Here is a 22,415-nt window from a genome sequence, read left to right as displayed (position 1 = left end):
GTTTTCTAAAATGTGCCATTTTTACACCAAATACATCAAATGCTTTAACCATTCTTCTTCTTCAGTATTCAATCCTGAGATTGGTTTGTAGCAATTCTCCACTCTTCCCTGTTACTTGCTTTCCTCTTTGTCTCTTCGTAAGAAGTACATCCTTGGTCCTCTATTATTTGTTGCATATATTCCATTCGTGGTCTTCCCCTAGCATTTTTTCCTTCCACGCAGCCTTCTATAATCAATCCTAGCAACCCACCATGTCTCAATACATGTCCAATCCATTCATTTCTCCTTTTCTTGATACTGCTCCATAAAGTTCTTCTCTCGGACATTCTTTCTAATACTTCCTCGTTTGTTACCATGCCCGTCCAACTTATTTTGAGCATTCTTCTGAAACACCACATCTCGAAAGCTTCTATTCTTCTTCGCTCTTCTTTGGCAATCGTCCACGTCTCACTGCCATACAGCATTATACTCCATACGTATGTCTTCAGGAGATATATTCTGGTACGTATGCTAATATTTTTTGAAGTAAAAAGTCCTCTCTTTTTGTTAAATGCTATCTTAGCTTGGCATATTCGCTTTACTCATCTTAGGAAATAGTTTGACTCTGGCCCTCCAATAGTTGCACACTTTGAGATGAACTTGACCTGCTTTCATCATTATAAACTAAAATTGTGTCACTGCCACTCGTAATACTCAAATCATCCATAACTGTATTATTTTTACGCACTTATAGAAAAACGAAAATAACTATATAGTTAACTGTCGATACTATACTAAATTAAATTTCAGTACATCTTCAGCTACATCAAGTTATGTCAAACATTGTTTTTAATTAATAATAAAAATGTTATTAAAGCAGTAAAACGCAGGTAAATAACATGTCGATATCTAGTGCTAAACCATTTAGATTAGCCTCATAGAAATTATTTATGATTTTTGGTTTTGACATTTTTTACTGCAGATAATATAACAATAAGAAAGAAATACTAGTTTCAATTTTCAGTTAAGTTGTAATTTTAAATTACCTACGAATCATTTGAGATAAACACGACTATGAAGAATAATGAATAACGAATAATTGAATAATGAATAACCGAATGATGAATAAAAAATGTAGAATAACTGGTTGAATAATGAATAACGAATTATTGTAAAAATTAAAATGATGAATAAAAATAATCTAGAATAATCAAATGAAAAATAAACGAATAAAGAATAATTTTTTATTCAAATAATCAATCGAATAATTTTTTATTCGAATAATGCCCAACTCTGGTTAGGGGTTTGTTTAATAGTTGAACATAGTAATAAATGTTCTTACAGGAGGGACTATTGCCCTCCTCTGAAGCCTATTCTACAGATGTTCAGTAAGTAAGGAAACAGGCCAATTGTTATAAACAATGAGAACAATAGTAGCCCATTTCCTTACTTACTGAACTGCTAATATAAAAATGACCATATTAGTTAAGTAAAAATAAATAAGACAATTATTCAAATTCATAAAATATTCCATTTTTTTATTTGTATAGTTTATTATATAGCACAGCTTATTATGCACTGAAATTTAAATTATACTTATACATTATAAATTACTGTAAAATTGTCAATTAAAATAAAGTAAACTGAAGAATTTTTACATTTACTTTAATATAAAAATATAAGTAAAAATTAAATGCAGTTATACACAAATAAGTTACTGATGATAGCATAAATGTAAGTAAAATTTTGTAGTATAACGAGAAATTTTTTTGAAAAATTTAACTTAGCAATTGATGAAAATTGTATCTTTTAATACAATTAAAGTATAACAAATAGGGGTATTGTATTGGAATTTTTGAAAATTTTCAAGATTTATACCTATTTAAATTTATCATGAAAAACTATACTGCAAAAAAAGAATATAATAGTTACATATTAGGAATAGACAATGTATAGATATTACTTCACTTAACTCATAACTATTGGTTTTAACCATGAAAATAGAAAAATAAATATCTTGCATAAAAACAAGACAAATAATAAATCATAACAGACATTTACTCAAAGTTAAATGTGCAAGCTTTGGAAAATAGTTATCTTATGACTGTGGGGACATTGAAAGTACAACTTAACATTAAATATAAAAATTAATTTAAAGTTATATTTTGTTATACTTGTTAAGTTAAATTAGACAATTTATATCTAATTTCATGACATTGTAGTGATTGTATTTTTAATTTTTGTTCAATATTATTTTTATAGCAACTATAAAAAAAAATACATAATATCATAGGAAATCTAAGGATTTCCAATATCAAACACAAATAACTTATTATAACATTAAATGTAATAAGCTGCTTGTTATTGTGTTAAATTAAGTCTTTAAATTCATTACAAATTATTTGTTAGCTTATTTTGCATCTCAATACTAAGTATGATAACTTGTTAGCTCGTCAACAAAAAATTAAAATAACATTTACAGACCAACCATATTATTAAAATAATTCATAATGTATCATAAAATATTAATTTGTTATAAAATTACACTAAATTTTAACTATAATTATTTACAACATATTACTGACTACAAGAATAAGTATAGGGACGGGTAAATAATACAAGTTAATATTAAAATGATTGATAATCTTTACATACTAATCACTTACTAAATAAAGAAAAACATTTAACACACAAATACAACAACATAACAACACATGAAAAATAAAAGTAGCAAATCTAAAATACGAGTAAAAATTATAGTTGATAAACTTCATAATTAACCTTAAAAGATAAAAATGAATTGTTAGGTGTATTTGTTATTTTAATATTCTATATGTTTTATTATTAACAAAAATAATAAATATAAAAGACATTATTTCAAAAGATAAAAAAATTTAGAAGAATAAAAATACTTAAAGGCACTTGTTACAATAAATTTGTGAGAACATTATACTAGGTTTAATAGCTAAGCAAAAAGTAAATATTAAAAATCAAACCTAATAAATTCGTAACAATATCTCAATCAGTCAAATTAATACTTAGCAACATCAATACAATTTTACATTTTATGCTATTCATATAATATATAATATGACTTAAAATCATAAAAAAATATATATATTTATTATATTCAAAATGAATAGTAATGGTATTGTAAATAATATAAATGTTTTAAATGCCATAAAAGTCATTAGAATTGTTTTTTATACACAGTTCAAAGTGTGTAGGCATTAACTTTTGTTAAAGTTTATAAACAAAAATGTATAGAAATAAAATGAAATTATTATAGACCAAAAACTGAGCTTCATAATATTTGGTATTGCTGCAATCCATTTGAGCCTGAAGTAATGTGATTTTCACAAAGGTCTTGTAAAATTCGCAGGGAATAATTTTTTTTCACCAGTACTCTCTTTAATACCAATCAACCAGCCTTCTTCCTATAAATATAAAATCAATGAAATCATGTTTCAAATAATACCACTAGAAGTTAGAAAATCATACTTGAGTATCTGGATCGTCATATGGTACTACACTAATAATTTCACCTTTTTCAAATGACAATTCATCTGTATCCTCTGCATCATACTTATATGTTGCTACTACTCTGTATAAAACACCAGCTGGTAAATTATCAGTTGTGGCACCTAAAAATAAATTTAACATAGTTAAATCATGATAAATGATATTTACTACCAAAAATTCTATGAAAAAATGTATGACTTTTTTTTAATTAAATTTTGAGTAACTTATATGGTTAGGAATAAAAAACTGAAAGCATATTGTGAACACTATCGCAACAATTTTATTTTAAAAAATATTCAGTTAAAAGAGTTCCTCTGTTTAGATTAAATATTCCTTCGCAATTGCATATTTTGGACTTTGAATGAATGTCTTACCTTTTTTTTTTAAATAAAGATCAATTGATCCAAGGTCAAAAAATTTCAAAAATACCTGGAGGGATTTCTATATCAGCAGTTAAATTTTTAGTACTGCCATTTTCATGTCTAGCAGGAGCAACTCCGTTGGTTTGAGGACTATTGCCATTTACCAACTTTTCTTCATTTACGTTTTTGGATATTACTTCATTGATGCTATCAGGTGTTTTAATCACAGCAGTTTCTGGTGGAGAAGGAGATAAACTTGGGGATTTTGGAGCATCCTCATCTACAGAAAGCATTAGTAATCACACAAAAACATAGATAAGTTAGTAAAACAACATAGTTAGAACAAACAAAACTTATTAAATAACTGAATAAATATTCACCATTTACTGAGTTTGGAGATGCAGGAGACTGTAAACTGTAATAAAAATATAAACAAAATATCATAAACTAAAGAAAAAAATATCAAAAAATTTTTAACTTACGTTGATGATACATTATTAGATATGTTATTGGCTGTTTTGTTGTTTCGTACAAAGTAGTTCAACATTTTTGATTGGTGTTGGTAATCATTTGCTAACTTATCTACAATTGACTCCATTTCTGAAAACACCTGTAAAATTCCCAAATATTATTCCCAAAAATTGAATAGTAGAATTTTATATTTAATTTTTTTAATATTATTTTAATTTATTAACATACTTTTGATGATTCACAGTGAAATAGTTGTTCAGCAGCAAAATATGGTTGTAAGTTAGTTATCAAGAACAATACCCTAGAATTGTAAAGAGCTGGAAGTTCATCATGCAACTCACTATTAATAAGATCAAACTTCCGCTTCACTTCGTCAAACTGTTCTTTAGCTTTTATCATTTTAGCTTCATCTTTTTTCTTACCAGCACCATTGCTGGCCAACTGATTACTATGTCTCTGACTGTCATAATCAACTAGTTTCCTATTACGTTTATCAATCTTTTTCTATATATAATATAAAATAATACTATTTAAAAAAAATCACAACATTTAAATACTTGAAAAAAACCAGCAATCAAATATATGATTATTAATTTGAAAATTGCCAAATTTTAAAAACCTTACTCTTGTTTCAGCGAATTGAGCTTGATACGTGTTTAACGGAATGAGTACTTGATCAGCTAATTTGTGACTATAATCACTCCACAACATGTCCAGACTATTGGACTGAGTACACATATGATCATGACCAACCCATTGACTTTCATACATTTCATTTAATGTTTCCATAAGACTTTTACTGGCTACTTGGGCAGCTAGAGAATACAAATAATATTAATAGCTTAATATCACTTTTTTTTTGTTTGATCTTTGGAAAAATAATAATTAAAAACATCAAGAAATTCTAAAAAAAAAATTAGTGTAAGACATTTAATAACATATAACATCTTACCTCGAATACAACGAATATAGTTGTTAAATTCTTTTTGCAACTTATTAGCTGAATTTTGTTGTTTAGAAAAATTTTGCAAATGTTCATTGAAAATTTCATCTTCTGTCCTATCTACTTTTCCTAGGTTTTGAAGAAACTAAAAAATTATAATATGTTAGTTGACATATATTTATTTAAAAAAAAAAACATTAAAATAATATATGATTCACATATACTTGAAAATGTATTTATTTATGACCTATTATTGTAAGACAAATATTTCAAAATTTCTATATTTTATTAAAAAATTTCATTTTAAAATTCAATACAAAGTAATAATAATAAATTGCAATATAATTTGTACATAATAATAGGGGAGCACGTGAATGGTGCACACCTTAGTATCTCGTAACTAGTAATTTTAGGCTCAGGTTATAAAAAACAAAAATTATCATCTGGTTCTGTTCATTATGTGCGCAAAATTTGATAACAATATTATCATTATATTATTGCTAATAACCAAAAAATTAAAACGGGAGTCAATGATATAAACTTTTAAACTAAATGTTATGATTTAAACATATATTTTTAGACAATTTTGCTATCATTAATTCAAATATAAATTTATGAGTTTTTGATACGGGAAAATTTATGGGACAACATTTTTTTCCAACTGTCATGAGAAATTAATAAACGTGTTCATATCTATTAAAATATAGCTCCACATTTAAAAGAAAAATGTTTGAAAATTTAAAGGAGTAATTTGTAATTTTCCATCATTCAAGGTTGAACGACTTCAAATAAACATCATAACTCAAAAGTTCCTTTGATATTCTATTTCCTCATACAGATTATGATTTTAAATTCGAAAAAAAATAGTGTGCATCATAACTCATTATTGGTAGGGTAATTTCAAGGGTGGAGACCTTTTTTTCTTTTTTATTTATTAATTCTTAAATACATCCCTGCCTAAAATTATAAGAAATTATTAATTTATTATACTAGATTAAGTTATAATAGTAAGTTAAACCAAAGAAGGTTATACTTGAAAGTTCAGCTTCTTTTTGAAAAATGACACTTAAACTCAATTTTAAAGATCCAAAAATTCGATTGAACTTGATGGATAATTTCTAAAATTTACATAAGGCTTATTAAAACTTATGAGACTATTTTAAAATTTTTTTCAAAAATATATATTTTTGGCTTTGATGCGAATTTGAGAAGGTATTAGTTTTGTGATGGTGTGTTTTATGTGTGTCAAGGAAAGTCCTTATCTCTTACAAAATCGATTTTAATGATCAATACGCTAAAAGACACCGGTTTCATTCTAGTTGAAACTATTAAGCCAAAAATTTGAAAAAAAAACCCTCAATTTTGGAAATTTAATAAAATATCTCAAAATTACGTGAAAATTGGTATTTTCAAAAAACTTTTTCTGCATTATAAAAATTATGTAACTTTATTTTAAAACACTGAACCAAATTAAGTATACTAGAAACAATAAAATTTCTTTTGGTACGCTTTTTCTGAAAATCCCATGACAAACCTAAGTACAGGAAGGGATTATAAAAGACCACCCGCACGCATATAACATTTTTGTGTTCCAGAAGGTCTAACAACTTCTAACTTATATCAAATTAAAGATTTTGAAGTGTACTACAATGTTAAAGCGATTCTATTATGTTCTACAATGTAAAATCGTACTTCAAAGCATAAAAATTTGTTGAAAATATCTCGGTTCGTCTGTCTTCTGAAAACCCAAATCAAATATAAGCTTTTCAGCAAATAATTTAATATTCGAGTGAAATTTTAAATCACAGAAATTGAAAAATTAAAAATGTACAAATTATGAAATTTAACAGTTTTTTTTTAATATTTTTATTGTATCGAATTATGTTTTATGATAGTGATTTTAATCATCTATACTTTGTATCATTTAATTACTAATTAATATTTATCTCAAAAACTAGTTGTGATGGAAAAAAATCTGAAGCCAGATTCGAAATCAGCTTTAAAATTCTATATAAAATACATATAAATATTGAACAGAATAAAATTCTTTTTGTTATTTATTGTTTATTATTATTTTTTGAAAATAACAAAAACTATTAAACAAATTTATTTTTGCAAAATAAATATAATTGTTAGAATTTAAATGAAAAGTTACATAAATATAAAGTTATATCAATTAGTTCCCCAAGATAGAATCAATCGATTAATAGAAACATAATATAATTAAATAAACAATGTAAATAAATATCACAATTATGATTGCGTGAGTGGTATTTAAGTCGTGTGATTACCTAATATAAACGACAATTAAATGCGTAAACAGTTTGACACATAGGAGATCCATTGTACTCTAACGGAAAACCATTTTGTCATTGAATGCCAATCGGTCTAATCAGCACGTACATTAGACGGTACCATAGCAAGTAAAACTTAACCACTATAACGATCCATTTGCTTTGTATTGCAATATAATATACTCCAATAAATAAAATTACGAATATTTTGCTGAATAATAGTTTCCTATAGTGAAAATTAAAAATATATAATAATAAACCGTTATAAAAATAGTTCCGTAGAAGATAAATTTTGTTATTTAAGAAGACCTTGTTAATAATATATTGACAATAATTCGAACTGCAATAATACTAGTAATATAATGTATTGGCGATTTGGAGAAAATCAAGGTCAAATTTTACTACGCAACTTCTTTTACGTTCGGCATATATTTTTAACATTTTTATTATAAAAACCACATATTAAAATAGCACGATGGTATATTGATTTTAAATTATTTGTTAACATTAATGACTAGAAGAAAATTTTACGAGAAACCAAAGTATAGCAGAGGAAACAACAGCAGAACATTGGTAAAGTTCTACGATTTGGACTAAATCTTATCAGGTAAACAAAATCATTTAACATGAACACATTACTTGTCGGTAATAATCAAAAACATGTTTTGACAGTGGATGATAGCTATTACTTATTATACTATCCACAAAATCAAAGAAACGGGTCAGATAATACCATGTGTAAAAAAACAAAATAAAACACTGAGGTAACGGTATGTCTTCAACAGCAGTCTACTTTGGGAAGTACTGAACAAATTACAAAACATCGCATTTTATCTGTTATTTTATATTGAGAAAAATACAATTGTCCATTGCAAAAACAGTTAAGGCGTTATATGTAGATTTTGTGCGGCTTGTTTTTCTTTTCAAACGCTCCTACATTATGAAGTTTTTGTTTTCCATTAAACCGACGTGGGTGGGGACACAGTAAGTAAACTGTGTGTGGGATATCTTATGATTGCTTAAATCCCGTTACGTAAATATATAGCAAAAACCTTTCATCAAAATTATGTAAAAAAAGTTATTCAAAGTTCACGAAATATCTTCAATTTTTTTTTTCAAAACTGAAAATTTTACTACTACACGAGTTATAGAAAATATAATGATCTAAAACATATGCAACCCGTCTTATGTGTTCGAGTACACGATTACATATTGTAGAAAAAGCGAATTATTTTGTTTACTTTCTGTTTTTGTTGTAAGCATACATTTTTTTGTGACTATCTGTTATCATATTATCAATAATCGTAAACATTTTGGTAGATAAAAAAGTTCTGAAGAACTGTCTACAAAATATTAATAAAAAGTGTTTATCTTTCAATGAGATAGTAAAAAAAATCATATAGCCCTCAAAATATTGAATAGTCAAACAATTGATATTTATTAGTCGTAGTTGACGTATGATTACTTGTTGTATTAGTTTATTTCCAGCAGGCATATAATGTATAACTAACCATTCAAACAGCTATGAATCAAATTAATAATATTTGTAGCAATAAAGCCAAAGGCAAAACCATAATGTAACCACACATTGCGTTAGTTATTTACAAAGACATAGACAAACAAATCAATACGTATTAACTTTGCTTTGACAAGGCAATACTACAGGGATTAAACTATTGATTTTTATGTTCAATGAAAAATTATTAAAATTATGTAATGTAAAAATTATAACAAGTTCTAATTATGTTCTTCCATTAAAAGTCATAATTTAAATAAAGTATTTTCAAATACAAATGTACTACTATAGTTTTTAATTATCTAAAATCGAAAACGCATACAAATATTTTATAAATAAGGAAACAACAACGTCTCATAATTTATTAATGATTATATTATTGCTTAAAAAAATAAGATTACATAATTGATAGATTTTATTTTTACAATTATTAATTTTAAAACAAAAAGTGTACTAATCAGTTATTAAAAATTATTTATCACAACATAAGAAAAACAATATAAAAAAGAATATTTTATCAAAAGCATATAAATTACTTTAACTTGTATTCCGCGATGAATTATACATTGTAATTGAAAAATAATAATTTTACAACCGTGAAAATATATAAAATTATATTTCAATGTATTTCCATTCGCCATAGTGCAGAAAAAGGGAAAATCGTAGGTGAAGTAGTTGTGCCGATCAAATATCCAAACACGTAGAATTCACATTGAAATTTTAAAACTTTTAATAAATTAAAATCTTCTAAGTTTAAATGAATAAAATTATGATTATAGATACAAATCTGAATCGATAAAGAAACTCAGTACTATAAAAGAAGTATCGCGCAAGTTAGATTGTCGGAACTTGAATATTTTTTAAAATATTCATAAATTGGCTTATACATTATTGTTTACTATGGAGTTAAAAAACAGATGATTATTAATAATTCTAAAAATTAATGTATAATAGTAGGAGTAGGTATTAAAAAAAATGAATCTTAAAAGCAACTGGATCAACCTACGAATGTTGCAAGATTAGAAGACACGATTTAACGACTTCTACTATTACTAAAATAATATTATGTTGTCAATTACAAAATTAAACAACCCTTTCCGTTTGGATATAATCAATTGTCAAATACTACTTGTATTAAAAACCTCTGCGCTAGTAATATTGAATTTAAATAAACATTTCAATGCAAAAATAAAACTATGATTTTTACTAATCTAGATTATGTGTACTAGAAAAATTATTACAAATTTAAATATTTACAATTTTTCATAAAATAGTTGATCTATCAAGTTCAAGTACATGCTGCTGTTTGACTGAGGATCAAAAATAAATTTAAACGTATAGTGTTATTATCCAATGAATTGTTTTATAGTAATAATAACAGTAATGACTTCTGCAACGATGGAATTATTAATTCGAATATATTAGCTGTACTTATTGACGACTAACATGTTCCTATGAGATAATTCTTGTCATATAGTTCACCCACTGCGTACCTAACAGCAATAATATCGTATTACAGTATCGCCTTAGGGATTTTTTATAGTGATAATAGACAGCCACATGGCTGTAGATTAGTAATAACGTGAATACAATAGACACTGGATTATAATGACAAAATTCATGTTCAATATCGTTTTTTAGCGTCTGTGCCACATGGTTATTTAAAAACTAGTGACGATGTTACAATAAGTTTTGGCCGGAGCGTACTATTTATTATAGAATAAATATATATATATATATTTTAAGTTTTTATAGTGACGTGACACTTTTGTCGGTAATACAAAAGTATACGGAACAAGCTAATATTGACAGAGCGTATTCTGCGCACAGAGCTAGACGAGGCGACCAGGGAAAAGTAAATTTAGACTACTGTCCGCTGGACATACCATTCCACCGTTACATCTACACACCCAAAATAACTATTAGTGTATGATGACAACGGTAAAGTGTCCTGCAGTGTGATCTCGTGTACTATAAAAGACTTCACATATAGACACATCGTCTAGCATCACTAGTAATAACTATATTATCTTCTGTAGTCTGGTATGACTCAACGTGACGTTCTTAACGATATTAGTTTTAAAATTACAATGTAAAAAATCAAATAACAATTACCGTTTTCCTATAAAGAGACAAAAATGAACATCATTATTTACTTAAATAACTATATGATCAAGCTCTTAATCAAATACCAACCAATTATTTTTGATAAGACACGATCGATCAAACTTTATTTATATTCAATACATAATCAATAGACTAAATTAGATCGACATACAAATCGTATTAGATAAGTTTAAATTTAGCACCATAAGCGCCACACGAATTTAAGGATTACTAAAATCTTCTTAGCAAAAATAACGATAGCCAGCAATTTTTTGGCTCCTTCGTCTAAAACTGCATTTGTTAATTTTAATTTATAATTTCAAACTACTATACTAGATCAAACCTAGAGTTATTATTTCTGGAAATAAAATGATAACTAAATGTAACAAAAATAGTAAACAATAAATTTTAAGATTATAGTGTTTTTATAGTGTTTTTCGTCTATAAATGATACTTAAAAATTACGTTAAAACTAACAGCACTAGTAGGTTTAACATTTCGAAATAAAACCAAAATGGTTAATATAATTTTTTTTAACGAATCCATAATTAAATTGAGCAGTAAAACAAAGTTTATAATCAAGATTTCTTAAGGGTTATTTAGTCACAAAGATGAAAAGTATTTAGCATATGATTAAGGTAATATCTTCAGAATTCTTATACAACTATCCATATAAATAATATAATAATAATATAAATAATAATATATGTGGTACGAATATCACCTAATAATTCGCAAAATGCAAGCAGGCTCACGTCAGTTAATGCATATAATTTCAAAAATATACAAAACTCAACATAACTTTACTTTAATATATGATATTCTATTTTTATTTTTTCGAAAATTTGTAATTGTCTTCAAGTATTTTTTAGTGCATCAATAAGGGTGATTGTCCGGACGTAACAACTATACTAAAGAAAATAATAACAAATACAAAGACTATCATTCAAAATTCCTAAGAATCAAAAAAATAATATATGTTCTGCAAGAAAATATGTTAAAGAGAATAGTTCAACCTATCTACATCCTTATGTGTGCAACAACTAGGTCTACATAACTATGAGGACCGTGTGATATTAAATCAAATAAATGTTTATGTGTTGCAATCAGTCAAATAAATTTTAACTTAAAACATCATAATGTCAAAAATTATACATATATATATTTTGTACAAAATTTGATAATCTTCATAATAATAATCTTAATTACCGTCTTGTAATTTAAAGTAAACTCAACTGATTTTAAAATTATAAGTCAAATAATTCTTTTAATGGTAAGATTAGACTATTCAAATGTATAATTCTAAGAAATCAACAATTTCATCCATAAAATCATTCCATAATTATACTTAAGTTCTTAATTACATTATCTGTTTGTGTCACTGCAAGATATAAACAGAGACTTCAACATCCGTCGAACACGCCCAAACGCCGGGCGCAAACTCCGAAAGATTTCGCCTCTTTGCCTTTTAAGGAATTAGAAAGAAAATCCTAAAACTGGTTTGAATAGTCATCAAATAGCGTCGAATCGCCCACTTGACGCCTGTCCAGCGGCACTTCCTTCGGTTCTCTCATATTTTCATATTCGGAAAACGACTAATGAGGGTGAATAATTATAATATCTAGGGAATTTTTTTGTTGCGTCAATGGCTTATTTAATACTTAAGTAACCTAATAGACTCGGCATCATAAAATTCGAACGAAATACTAATAATCCGAGTAATTGAAAACAAAATTGTAACTATTAGTGTGTACAATTTGTGTGGGTAATGACGTCCTTGACGCTAAACGCCATGTAGGTAGGCATATCTCTAAGCGAGATGAAGGTGTGTCTTTATGTACATGGAATAGTGTTGTGATAAAATAACATACAATGACCTCACGCGTAAAAAAACGGCAAACGTGCGTTTAAATGCACCATGTCGGACTTTAAAAATCACAAGAGTGAAGACTGAACCCGAAGAATACATATTAATACGATAAATATTTTACATGCATAGCGAATAAAAATTGTACCATACTTATCACAATTCATAAAATAAAAGACAGCTCGGAAAAACATACCACACTTTCAGACAACCAGCATGCCCCGCCTTAGAAAATACACTTATTTTAACGGGTTCAATATGGAAGTTCAGTTTGGGAATAGGGTCACTACAAAAAGTAATTATAATAAGGCTGTGTTGTCCATACGCACAACACTCTTAACTGTTTTACCCAGCACTCGTTTTCCATTGTTTGCGTAAAACCTACAATTAGTTTTAACAGCTGTTATTACATTTTGTTATTAATACACATAACATTATGCATAATTGGCTCATTAAATTGTAAATAAAACCATTCAATTCTGTGATACAATATCACATCCATAAATTTCATCATTATCATTATAATGATATTAAGCTTAAATTTCTTTCAAGTGGCTACTTTGTAGAATCCAGTCAGTTCAAGTTTTCTTATCAAGTACTTTACACGCTCAACTAATCCGACAACAGTGTCCACGCATGGGTCGTTAGGGAAATTGGGATATCACATTGTGTATTTCAATGATTACTATTGCAAGCGGGCGCTGCACACAAAGAGGTCGTTGACAGGATTATATGCCGACCAACATAATATCATATTGTAGGGACGACAGTTGGCGATTAGGCACATAGGTATGTATGTCCGTTACGCTGCAACATTGACAATCACGTCGCGAAGTGGGACGTCAAATATTATTCAATAAGCGTTGCAAATGACACTGGAAGATGTTTCTATGGGAGAAATATCAATAATAGATAAACCAAGTGTTATGTTTGGATATGAAAATATATAAGTGTGAATTCGTTTATTTCAAATTTATCACTCGTTCATGTAGTTAAATTGTTTTCTGTTGTACATTAAAAAAAATTATTTATACGTCACATTTCAATAAGAAGCACTTTCGCTATTAAAAGGTCATATGACCTTATTTCACACGAGTCAAAGTTGGAACAACTAGACTATGACGAAGTTGTAACAAATTTTGTAATTGGCGGAAAGTGTAAGATAACATGACTTATTGCAACAAACACTATCCTATTTGTATCGTATTGTTTCTAAGAATAATTCTACTCATCCGAAATAAGAAAATATTTAAATAATTGTATTGATACTGATAAATGTTGAAACAATTATAACTCCATGAAATAAAAATTTACTATTCAATATAAATACGATGATTCTATACAATATACTATTTTTAACCGAATAAAAAAAAAAATTAATTAAATAATCGTAAAACAGCTCTGGCTTAAAATATGATCATCGCATGTAACAACACAGCGCAGGCCCTAGGATTTACAGGGCCTGGGACAAAAAATAATTTTGTGCCAGGAGGGAAGGGGTTCAAATGGGATACATTCCTTCAGTAAAAATTATTCCATAATAAAGATACTATTTTTTTCGTTTAGAAGGGGAATACAATTTTTTCTTGTACATATCTCCCATAAAAAAACAGAACACTAACTACGCCACTGTTATGTGCGAAGCCCAGAGCATGTCGTGATTTAATCACGACAATCTTTAATATTTTGTGAGTGTAATTTTGAAATAAATTTTTTGATTCTGTAGACAATTACAACTATTTTGATAATAAATATTATCAATAGGCAAAAAATGATCTTATTCGCAATTTATGAGTGATTGGGAGAGATATGACGTACAAATAGTAATTGTTAAGGTTTCTGTGGTTATAGAGGAACCTTAAAAACATAATTAATTATTCTAAAGACATAATTAATAATGTTGAAATTTCTCTATAATTATTATTAAAAAATTTTATCTGAATATTAATAAACTTTTCATTCAAAATTTAAAACGAGATAATAATCAATTTAGAAAACGAACTTGGATCATGCCATCAATTTACACCTATGGTAGTAACTAAGAACTATTATATATTACCAATAAATATATTACTAAAATTGAATAAAAATGAAAGTGTACAAAAAAATTACAATAAATTTAAAAATTATTATTGAAAATTACATTTTATATTACTTTAATTAAAGACGTGATAGTAATTATGCATTATATTTGTCTCTTAATTACATTGACTAATCTTTAAGTATGTATGCGACAAAATAACATAATAGAGTAACATGTAAGCAAAGTTTATTAAGTTTTGAGAATATAATTCGCTATTCCTTACATCAGTTTAATTCGCGAGGACAATCGTTAGTTACGTAACAGTTCGGATTTATTAGTTGTGTGGGCTCTTGTTTTATCTTAAATTTCAACCTGCAGTGTTACCTATTTATTGTTTACAATGGATTAAAAAATATACATAATACACTTATATTAGTATCTCTGTATTATATTTAATGTTAACTATAAAATATTGGCTAACATACTAGATTTGATAATTGCAAATACTAGTTTGTAATCAGCAAACGAGGAATGTAGATGATATTGTAAAAAAAATCTTAAAACTTTAATTAAAATATATAAAAGGAAATAAGAATAATTTATTAAAAATGTTATTTTCACCTAATTGAGAAATTAAGTTTTTGTATTATACATTTCATTTGCTAGTTAATTTTATGAGTCCAACCGCGTAAAAAAAAATCATACAAATTATTTTCTAATAAAAAAATTACATTATTCGCATTTCTTACATTATTACAATAATAAAAAAACTACAATTTTTTATATAATTATAAGAAATTAATCAGTTATGAAAAAATAAAAAAATTTAATAAAGCTACTTATTTTTTTGTGCATACCATAAAATATTAATGAAATATAAACCGACTTTTACCTATTATACAAGAATAGTGGGGTAATGTAATCTTTTTATTGTTTTACTCATCTTTGATATTATTATTTGCTTAAGGAGAATAACCAGTATTTATACTTCCATGTAGAATAAAATAACAAAAAGTAATTCATAGCATATTAACAACATATATTAAATTTATAATAGGCGCAGCAATCCGGAGGGGTCTAGAAAGATTTAGCTCCCCTCCTATTGTTGTCGCAGTTCTCCCTCTAAAATAATTATGAAAATTACGTGCCAATTTATATAAAAATATTTTTAAGGAGGGGATAATTAAGTTAGTCCTCGAAACATTTTGTTCAAATTACGACTATATTCATTATTCAAAAATATCAAAAGCTGATTGAATAATATTTTTTTAACTTATATACACTTAGTCTTTGCCAGTTGTTACCATTAGGTTAGGTCAATGACCATATGAACTTTCACCCACTGACACGAATTCTATACGTGATCAACACAAAATTATTTTGTACATCCCAATTTCAATTGTCCTATCAAACCCGGTCACATATGTTATCAATGTTTTTTTTTTTCAATAATTACCGAAAAATTGACATACCCACACTAATAATGTTTTTAGTTTGGGCATATTACAAACATTAAGAGTGTACCTCTTTCGGCATGTATAATTTAAGAAAAACAGCGCGCTCAAGAATCATAAGGATTCTAACAGGTTCTTCGAGTAATGCATATATTATTACGTTCTCTGCAGTTCGAATATTTTTTAAAATTATAATACTGAAACGGCAACATACGCATCACTATCGGAGATTTAGAAGAAACGGTATAATGACCTTGTACTACAAATGTCACATGGAGTCAATAGTTTCATCAATACAAAACAATTATAAATCCTTAGAACGCCAATAGTACAACCAAACTGTAACTTTGTGCAACAAAAAAGAACTGTATTTTTTTTTGCTACACATTATCACAACATTATTTGACTAAATAATTTGCTAATTCATAAAGAAACTAAAACCATAAATATGCAAATCAACTTAATCCTGAATAGATACCTTTATAAAATTCAGATCAACGACAAACTAAGCCATATGTAGACGTAAATTACGAACCCCTGATTTATGCATATGGTCACCTTCAGAAATATGTGGATGCCACACGATGCGCAGTACATTGATGCTTCAGGAGGTCACTATTGCCAACGAATAAATTCTAAATGCATTTGAAATTTGAGTATTAGACTAAACTATCACTCAAACTAAGAGATCTATATCATTATAAATAGAAAATTTAGTTAGTTGTTACACTACTAAAATATCATTTTGGTATCAACATTTTTAATAAAAAAATAATGATATTAATTTTGAAGAGAAGAGTAACTAAAAACTTTATTAAAAAGAGCTGCGAGATTATAAACAGTATGATTCTTTTTACAGTCTCTCGACCAAATTTCACTTTTTCCGTTTAACTGTAAGTCATTCCTCGGTATCTCAAGTAGATATCTTGTAGTATTACACATACTTTTAAGTATACTATTATAGAGGTTTCGTCTTCGTCGTGAGAGGATAACCCACTTGCGGAGGCAATAGCAACAATTTTCTCGGACGATGCAGCGGTGAATGCCTTATACGAACACAAGCAAACCAAGCTAACTAAAAGTAAACCTGTCTAAAATTTCTCTCCCGCGATCAAAATATATCTTCAAATACACATAAATACATCATGTATTGAGTGGTAAATTAAAAGCAGATTTATGCATTTTAAATAATGTTGACACAATATAAAAACAAGAAAACTTTTAAGCAATACTATGCTTATTGTTACATTAAAAAAAAGAAAAACATTTATCAATTAAGTATAATCTTCCCTAAATACGATATATATATATATATGATATTTAGTTATTTTTGGGATGAAAATATTCTCTATTGAAAAGTTTAAAATGGAATAGGTTATATCAGACCTGACCTATACGAATACATAGAAAAGAAGATGATGGTAATGAAATACCTAAAACTTTAATTACCTGACGTATAGACTTCCTACCGATTTATTTGTTTATACATATCATATATATATATATATATCATACAATATATGATAAAACTTAGTATTGCTTATGTTTTTAAACTACTGTCTTCATTATAAAAATATTACTATTCAGAGAGTAAGTCAAATAGAATGAATAATCACTACAAATATATATAATAAACAAGCATTAGATGACAATAAATATACAATAACAAGGCACAAAGTACTAATGAGCTAATAATACATTTTGTAAATATCTATCCAAACCCATCACAACAATTAAAACAAACGCGTAATATACAAAAGACAAATAAAACAATAGAGACATACAACGTTTATCATAACGTTGTTATCAAATATAATTTAATATTTTTTATAAAGCACGTCTTATCATTGTGACACTTTTTTTCTGTATTAGCTAATTATTTTTATTTTACAGGTCAAAGCAATAATAAATACTACGAAATTCAATTAAACCAATCAACGTTAAAATATTCTAAGATTTCTCGTAAAATTTCTCAACAACACAACATTATAGCTATTTATTATTTATTATTATGTTATTATAACATTAAATTTAACAAAAAAAATTACAACAAAACTACGGTTTGGTGAAGAAATTTAATAATTTATTTCCAAAGTTCTATAAAGTTATCTTATTTAATTTTAGGCAAACAAAATATAAATTGGCACTACAAATATTATCATTGAAGAAAAGATGATCGCGTATAGTTTTTGAAGCTGAATTTATTTTAAACTGAAATATAATAAATATTAATCAGTTGAATAAGCTAACGATGTATTTTAATTATAGTTAACTACCAACAAGAAACATATTCATAATATAGTACTTTTTTTACCGGTTTTAAACGAAAAACACTACGTTGTTTCTTTTAACCTCGTTCCTGTTTAAATTTTTGCCTTAATATTAATTTGCGTACAAAAAATATGTAATTTTATTCATGAGTATCATGATGATTGTCATTTTGGACTAGTACTAATAACACATTATATATATTATTGTAACATTAGTTTTAAAAATTTGATAATAAATGTCTTTAGTAGTCAAAAATTTATTTTATTTTTTTGTAAAAACTAGGTTTTTTAGACTTGGACACTAAGCCTCTGTAATTGTACTTGTGTTGTTCATTATAAATTAGAAAACATACTTCCTTATGTGATTCTTTAACTGATTATTATTTGTTTAATAACAGCTCTAATTTTTAAGATAGAACAGTAGAACAAACACCAAAATGTACAATATGATGTTAGACTAGAAACAAATAAAAAAAATTGTGTTATCATTAAAATTTTTCTCCATATTCTGTTTTAAAAACGATTCTCAGCTTCCTTAGCATCACCATTCAATAAAAACTCGATTTTTAGCAATTTTTACGAAAAAATTATTTAAAACTACAAAGGATTAAATACAATTTTTTTAAACTGTGCTGAGTCAAAAAAAAAAAATTTTACTTAACCTTAATTAGTTAAATTTATAATTTTTTAACTTTTAACTGTTAACCTATATAAATTGTTTCTAATTCATTTAACGTAAATTAATTATTTCCATTAACTTTCCCATCTTTGAAAGCAATTATAACCCTCAAGTCACAAACATTCTTATTTTGTTTTCTTTAACATTTCGAATTGGTATATAAAACCCTAAAAGCAAATGCGAAAATAAATATCAAATGAATCTTTCTCTTTGTTAAGTTAAAGATACAACTGCATTAATTGAAAAATGAACTGCTAATAAATTTAGATAAAGTTATTACAATATGTGGAATTTGATGTATATATTAAATCTTTGTTAACATATTGTTTACATGTTTCTGTCACGCTGGAAACGGTCTTGTACATTAGTCTACCAGTAAACACATTACCACAATAAACAAATTCCGTTTTAATGAGGCGTAATTTTATTATTTAGATTGGGTAAATAAACTTTAAAACATTAATATTTCCTACCGTAGATGATTCAATACTAACCGTAGAATACTAACTTATGCTCCTACCTATTTTTTAATTGTTAATAACGTGAAAAAGCAATTACATATTTTTAAGATAGGAAGATTATAGGTGACAATATAGTGATATTTGCCCATCTTCTGCAGTACATCAGCTACACACGGTTCAGAAATAAATCGTGGGCTAGTAGCCAATTTTTTAGACATAAGAGTGGAATGGTCATTTGACCTGTACCCAAAGAATTTGTCTCTATCCTCGACTAACCGTTTTCCATCTCATAGGATGTTGTCGCATCAGTCACTATAAAATGCCAAATCGGCTTTTAAATGGATGGAAATCTGTCTGTCTACTAAAGAAATCGAAATTTGACAAGATTAAGACTACTATTGTTCTAATTAACGCATACAAAAAAAAAATGTACTTATCTAAAATTAAAAATACAGTATACTCTGATTATTTCACTGAACTTAATAAAAACTATATAAATATATCCACGAAATTATTTTTATCGATTGAATAAGGTGGTGCAGAAAAGAAATAAAAAATCAACAAAACCAAAAATTTATATAATTTTTTCATTAAAATAAAATCAATGAATGTTATCATTGATATTTAATACCTACTAATAAAGATAAGAAATAATTTAAAAAAATTAATAAATTAATTTAGAAAAATTAAATGATTTTCGAGGATATATAAAATTATTTCAATAAAAGTTAAACTATTGATCTCCTACTAGAAATGTTACTTAAAAATTTTAACAATTCTTCAGCTACTACATCACTCGAGTTTACTAAATTACCAGTTAGAGAATATAATTTTGTACCAATTCATATTTATCACTGTCAAAAAAAGCATAACAAATACCTCAAACAAACAATTCATCGAAATAATTTGTTAAAGACAATAAGTGAATTCTACAAATGAATAAATCTAAATAAAAAGCTATATAACCACCTACACAGAAACAATTTAGAATCTTAATTTTGATAAGAAAGTTAAAACTCTTAACATATAATTAATAATAAAATTGCTTTAATACATAATAGAAAAATGTATACTTTAAACAAATCTTACTTTTTCTTTAGCCCTTCCGGCATGTTTAGATACGGACTTGGCAATTAGGGATCCCTTGCTTTCAGCCATAACGTTCTGACTCGGATCACCAATGCACAACAACTGATTCATGTTATAGTCGCTTCCAAACGGCTGTAGTCGTACAGCGTTATCAATGATAAAAACAACTACTTATCTTGCCAGAACTTAGCAACGCGTCTATTTTACGTAGAAACGACTGACAACTTGGAATACCACTATTATTTAAAAATTAACTGTTGTTTCCATAGTTTGGCACACAATATTTTTACTTTTAATTATAACGTTTTTATTAATACTTCACACTAGGTATTTTTAATTAAACTATTGACTTACAATGCGCACAACTCAAACGATTTTCTCATATAGTTCGGCGTTTTTCGTTTGAACTGAAACACTAAAGTAAAAAATCTTTACAGTTGTGAGGTAGTTAAGTCTTTGTGTGATTGGTAGGTACGTCGTTTTTGTATTAAGTAGGTTGCTATTGTTTAAAATACTGAATGAGTGGGATGAATACGTTAGGGAAACATTAAAAGAGAATACCCCACCTTTCTTCAAAATAGTGGAAGGGAAATCCATCTAAACGCATTCTTTCTCTATGTAGCAAATTTTTAGAAGAGACATCTATGTATACTGGAATTGATCAAAAATATATTTTGTTCGGAAACTATCTGTAACTTATTAAAGAAACTGAAGTGACCATTAACGGTAATGGAACGTGCACTTATTTTTTTAATCATCAGCAAGTGTCATGAGAATTATCTTTTATTTATTGAAAATTACCGAGACGTACTTGGAATTATACAGTGGAGTATCCAGGGAAGTTAAGAGGGCTAGCTCCCTTATTGACTATGCATAACAAACATTTTTGTTTAAAATCTTCTATAAAAAGGTCTTCAAAATTTTTGTTTAGTATTAGCCCTTTTTATTTGAGAAATATTGAGTATATTATTTGTACCACATACGTAAAAATGGTACAAAAATTAAACTTTATTTGACATAAATCAGATATAGGATTTTTTAAGGGAATGAATATATTAACAGAGCTGTACTTCAGCCCAGTGGCGTAATTAAGATTTTGTTAGGGGGAGTTCAATGTACATATGAATATTTTCCAATACCCCTCCAAACAAAAACATTATTATATTTTGCCCATTAAAATATATGTTGATATTTAATTAAAATATTTAAACTAAAATTTTTGAGTCGAGTTGAGCGATGATTTTGCTTTGACAGGTCATGTCGGAATCAAAATAGCTAGTAGAAGTGTAGAAAAGATTTTCAGAACTCATATTTTATTTACCACAAAGTTTTAAGTTGACACACATCATAAAAACCAAATTTCCATATTTGTTATACAC

General features: G+C 26.9%; 1 protein-coding gene across 2 annotated transcripts; it reads right to left on the bottom strand.

Moving 5' to 3' along the window:
• Window positions 1–1,860: 1,860 nt before the first annotated feature.
• On the bottom strand, window positions 1,861–21,460 carry LOC126903798 (amphiphysin). 2 transcript variants are annotated; one of them, XM_050682285.1, is made up of 9 exons: window positions 21,037–21,456; window positions 5,287–5,422; window positions 4,959–5,149; window positions 4,563–4,838; window positions 4,346–4,473; window positions 4,244–4,278; window positions 3,931–4,143; window positions 3,481–3,623; window positions 1,861–3,416 (listed from the first exon to the last, which is right to left on the bottom strand). In XM_050682285.1, exons 1-9 carry the CDS (start codon window positions 21,145–21,147, stop codon window positions 3,336–3,338), a joined length of 1,314 nt encoding a protein of 437 aa, XP_050538242.1. In that variant the 5' UTR covers window positions 21,148–21,456; the 3' UTR covers window positions 1,861–3,335. The 2 variants fall into 2 exon arrangements, with proteins under 2 accessions (XP_050538242.1, XP_050538243.1); XM_050682286.1 differs by lacking the exon at window positions 3,931–4,143 and having other exon boundaries at window positions 21,037–21,460.
• Between the last annotated feature and the right edge of the window lie 955 nt (window positions 21,461–22,415).

This window comes from Daktulosphaira vitifoliae, unplaced genomic scaffold (genome assembly GCF_025091365.1).
Source record: "Daktulosphaira vitifoliae isolate Bord-2020 unplaced genomic scaffold, ASM2509136v1 Scaffold_4, whole genome shotgun sequence".
Lineage (NCBI taxonomy): Eukaryota > Metazoa > Arthropoda > Insecta > Hemiptera > Phylloxeridae > Daktulosphaira > Daktulosphaira vitifoliae.
The sequence above is the reverse complement of the archived record's forward strand: the minus strand, read 5'-3'. Positions and strand labels throughout refer to the sequence as shown.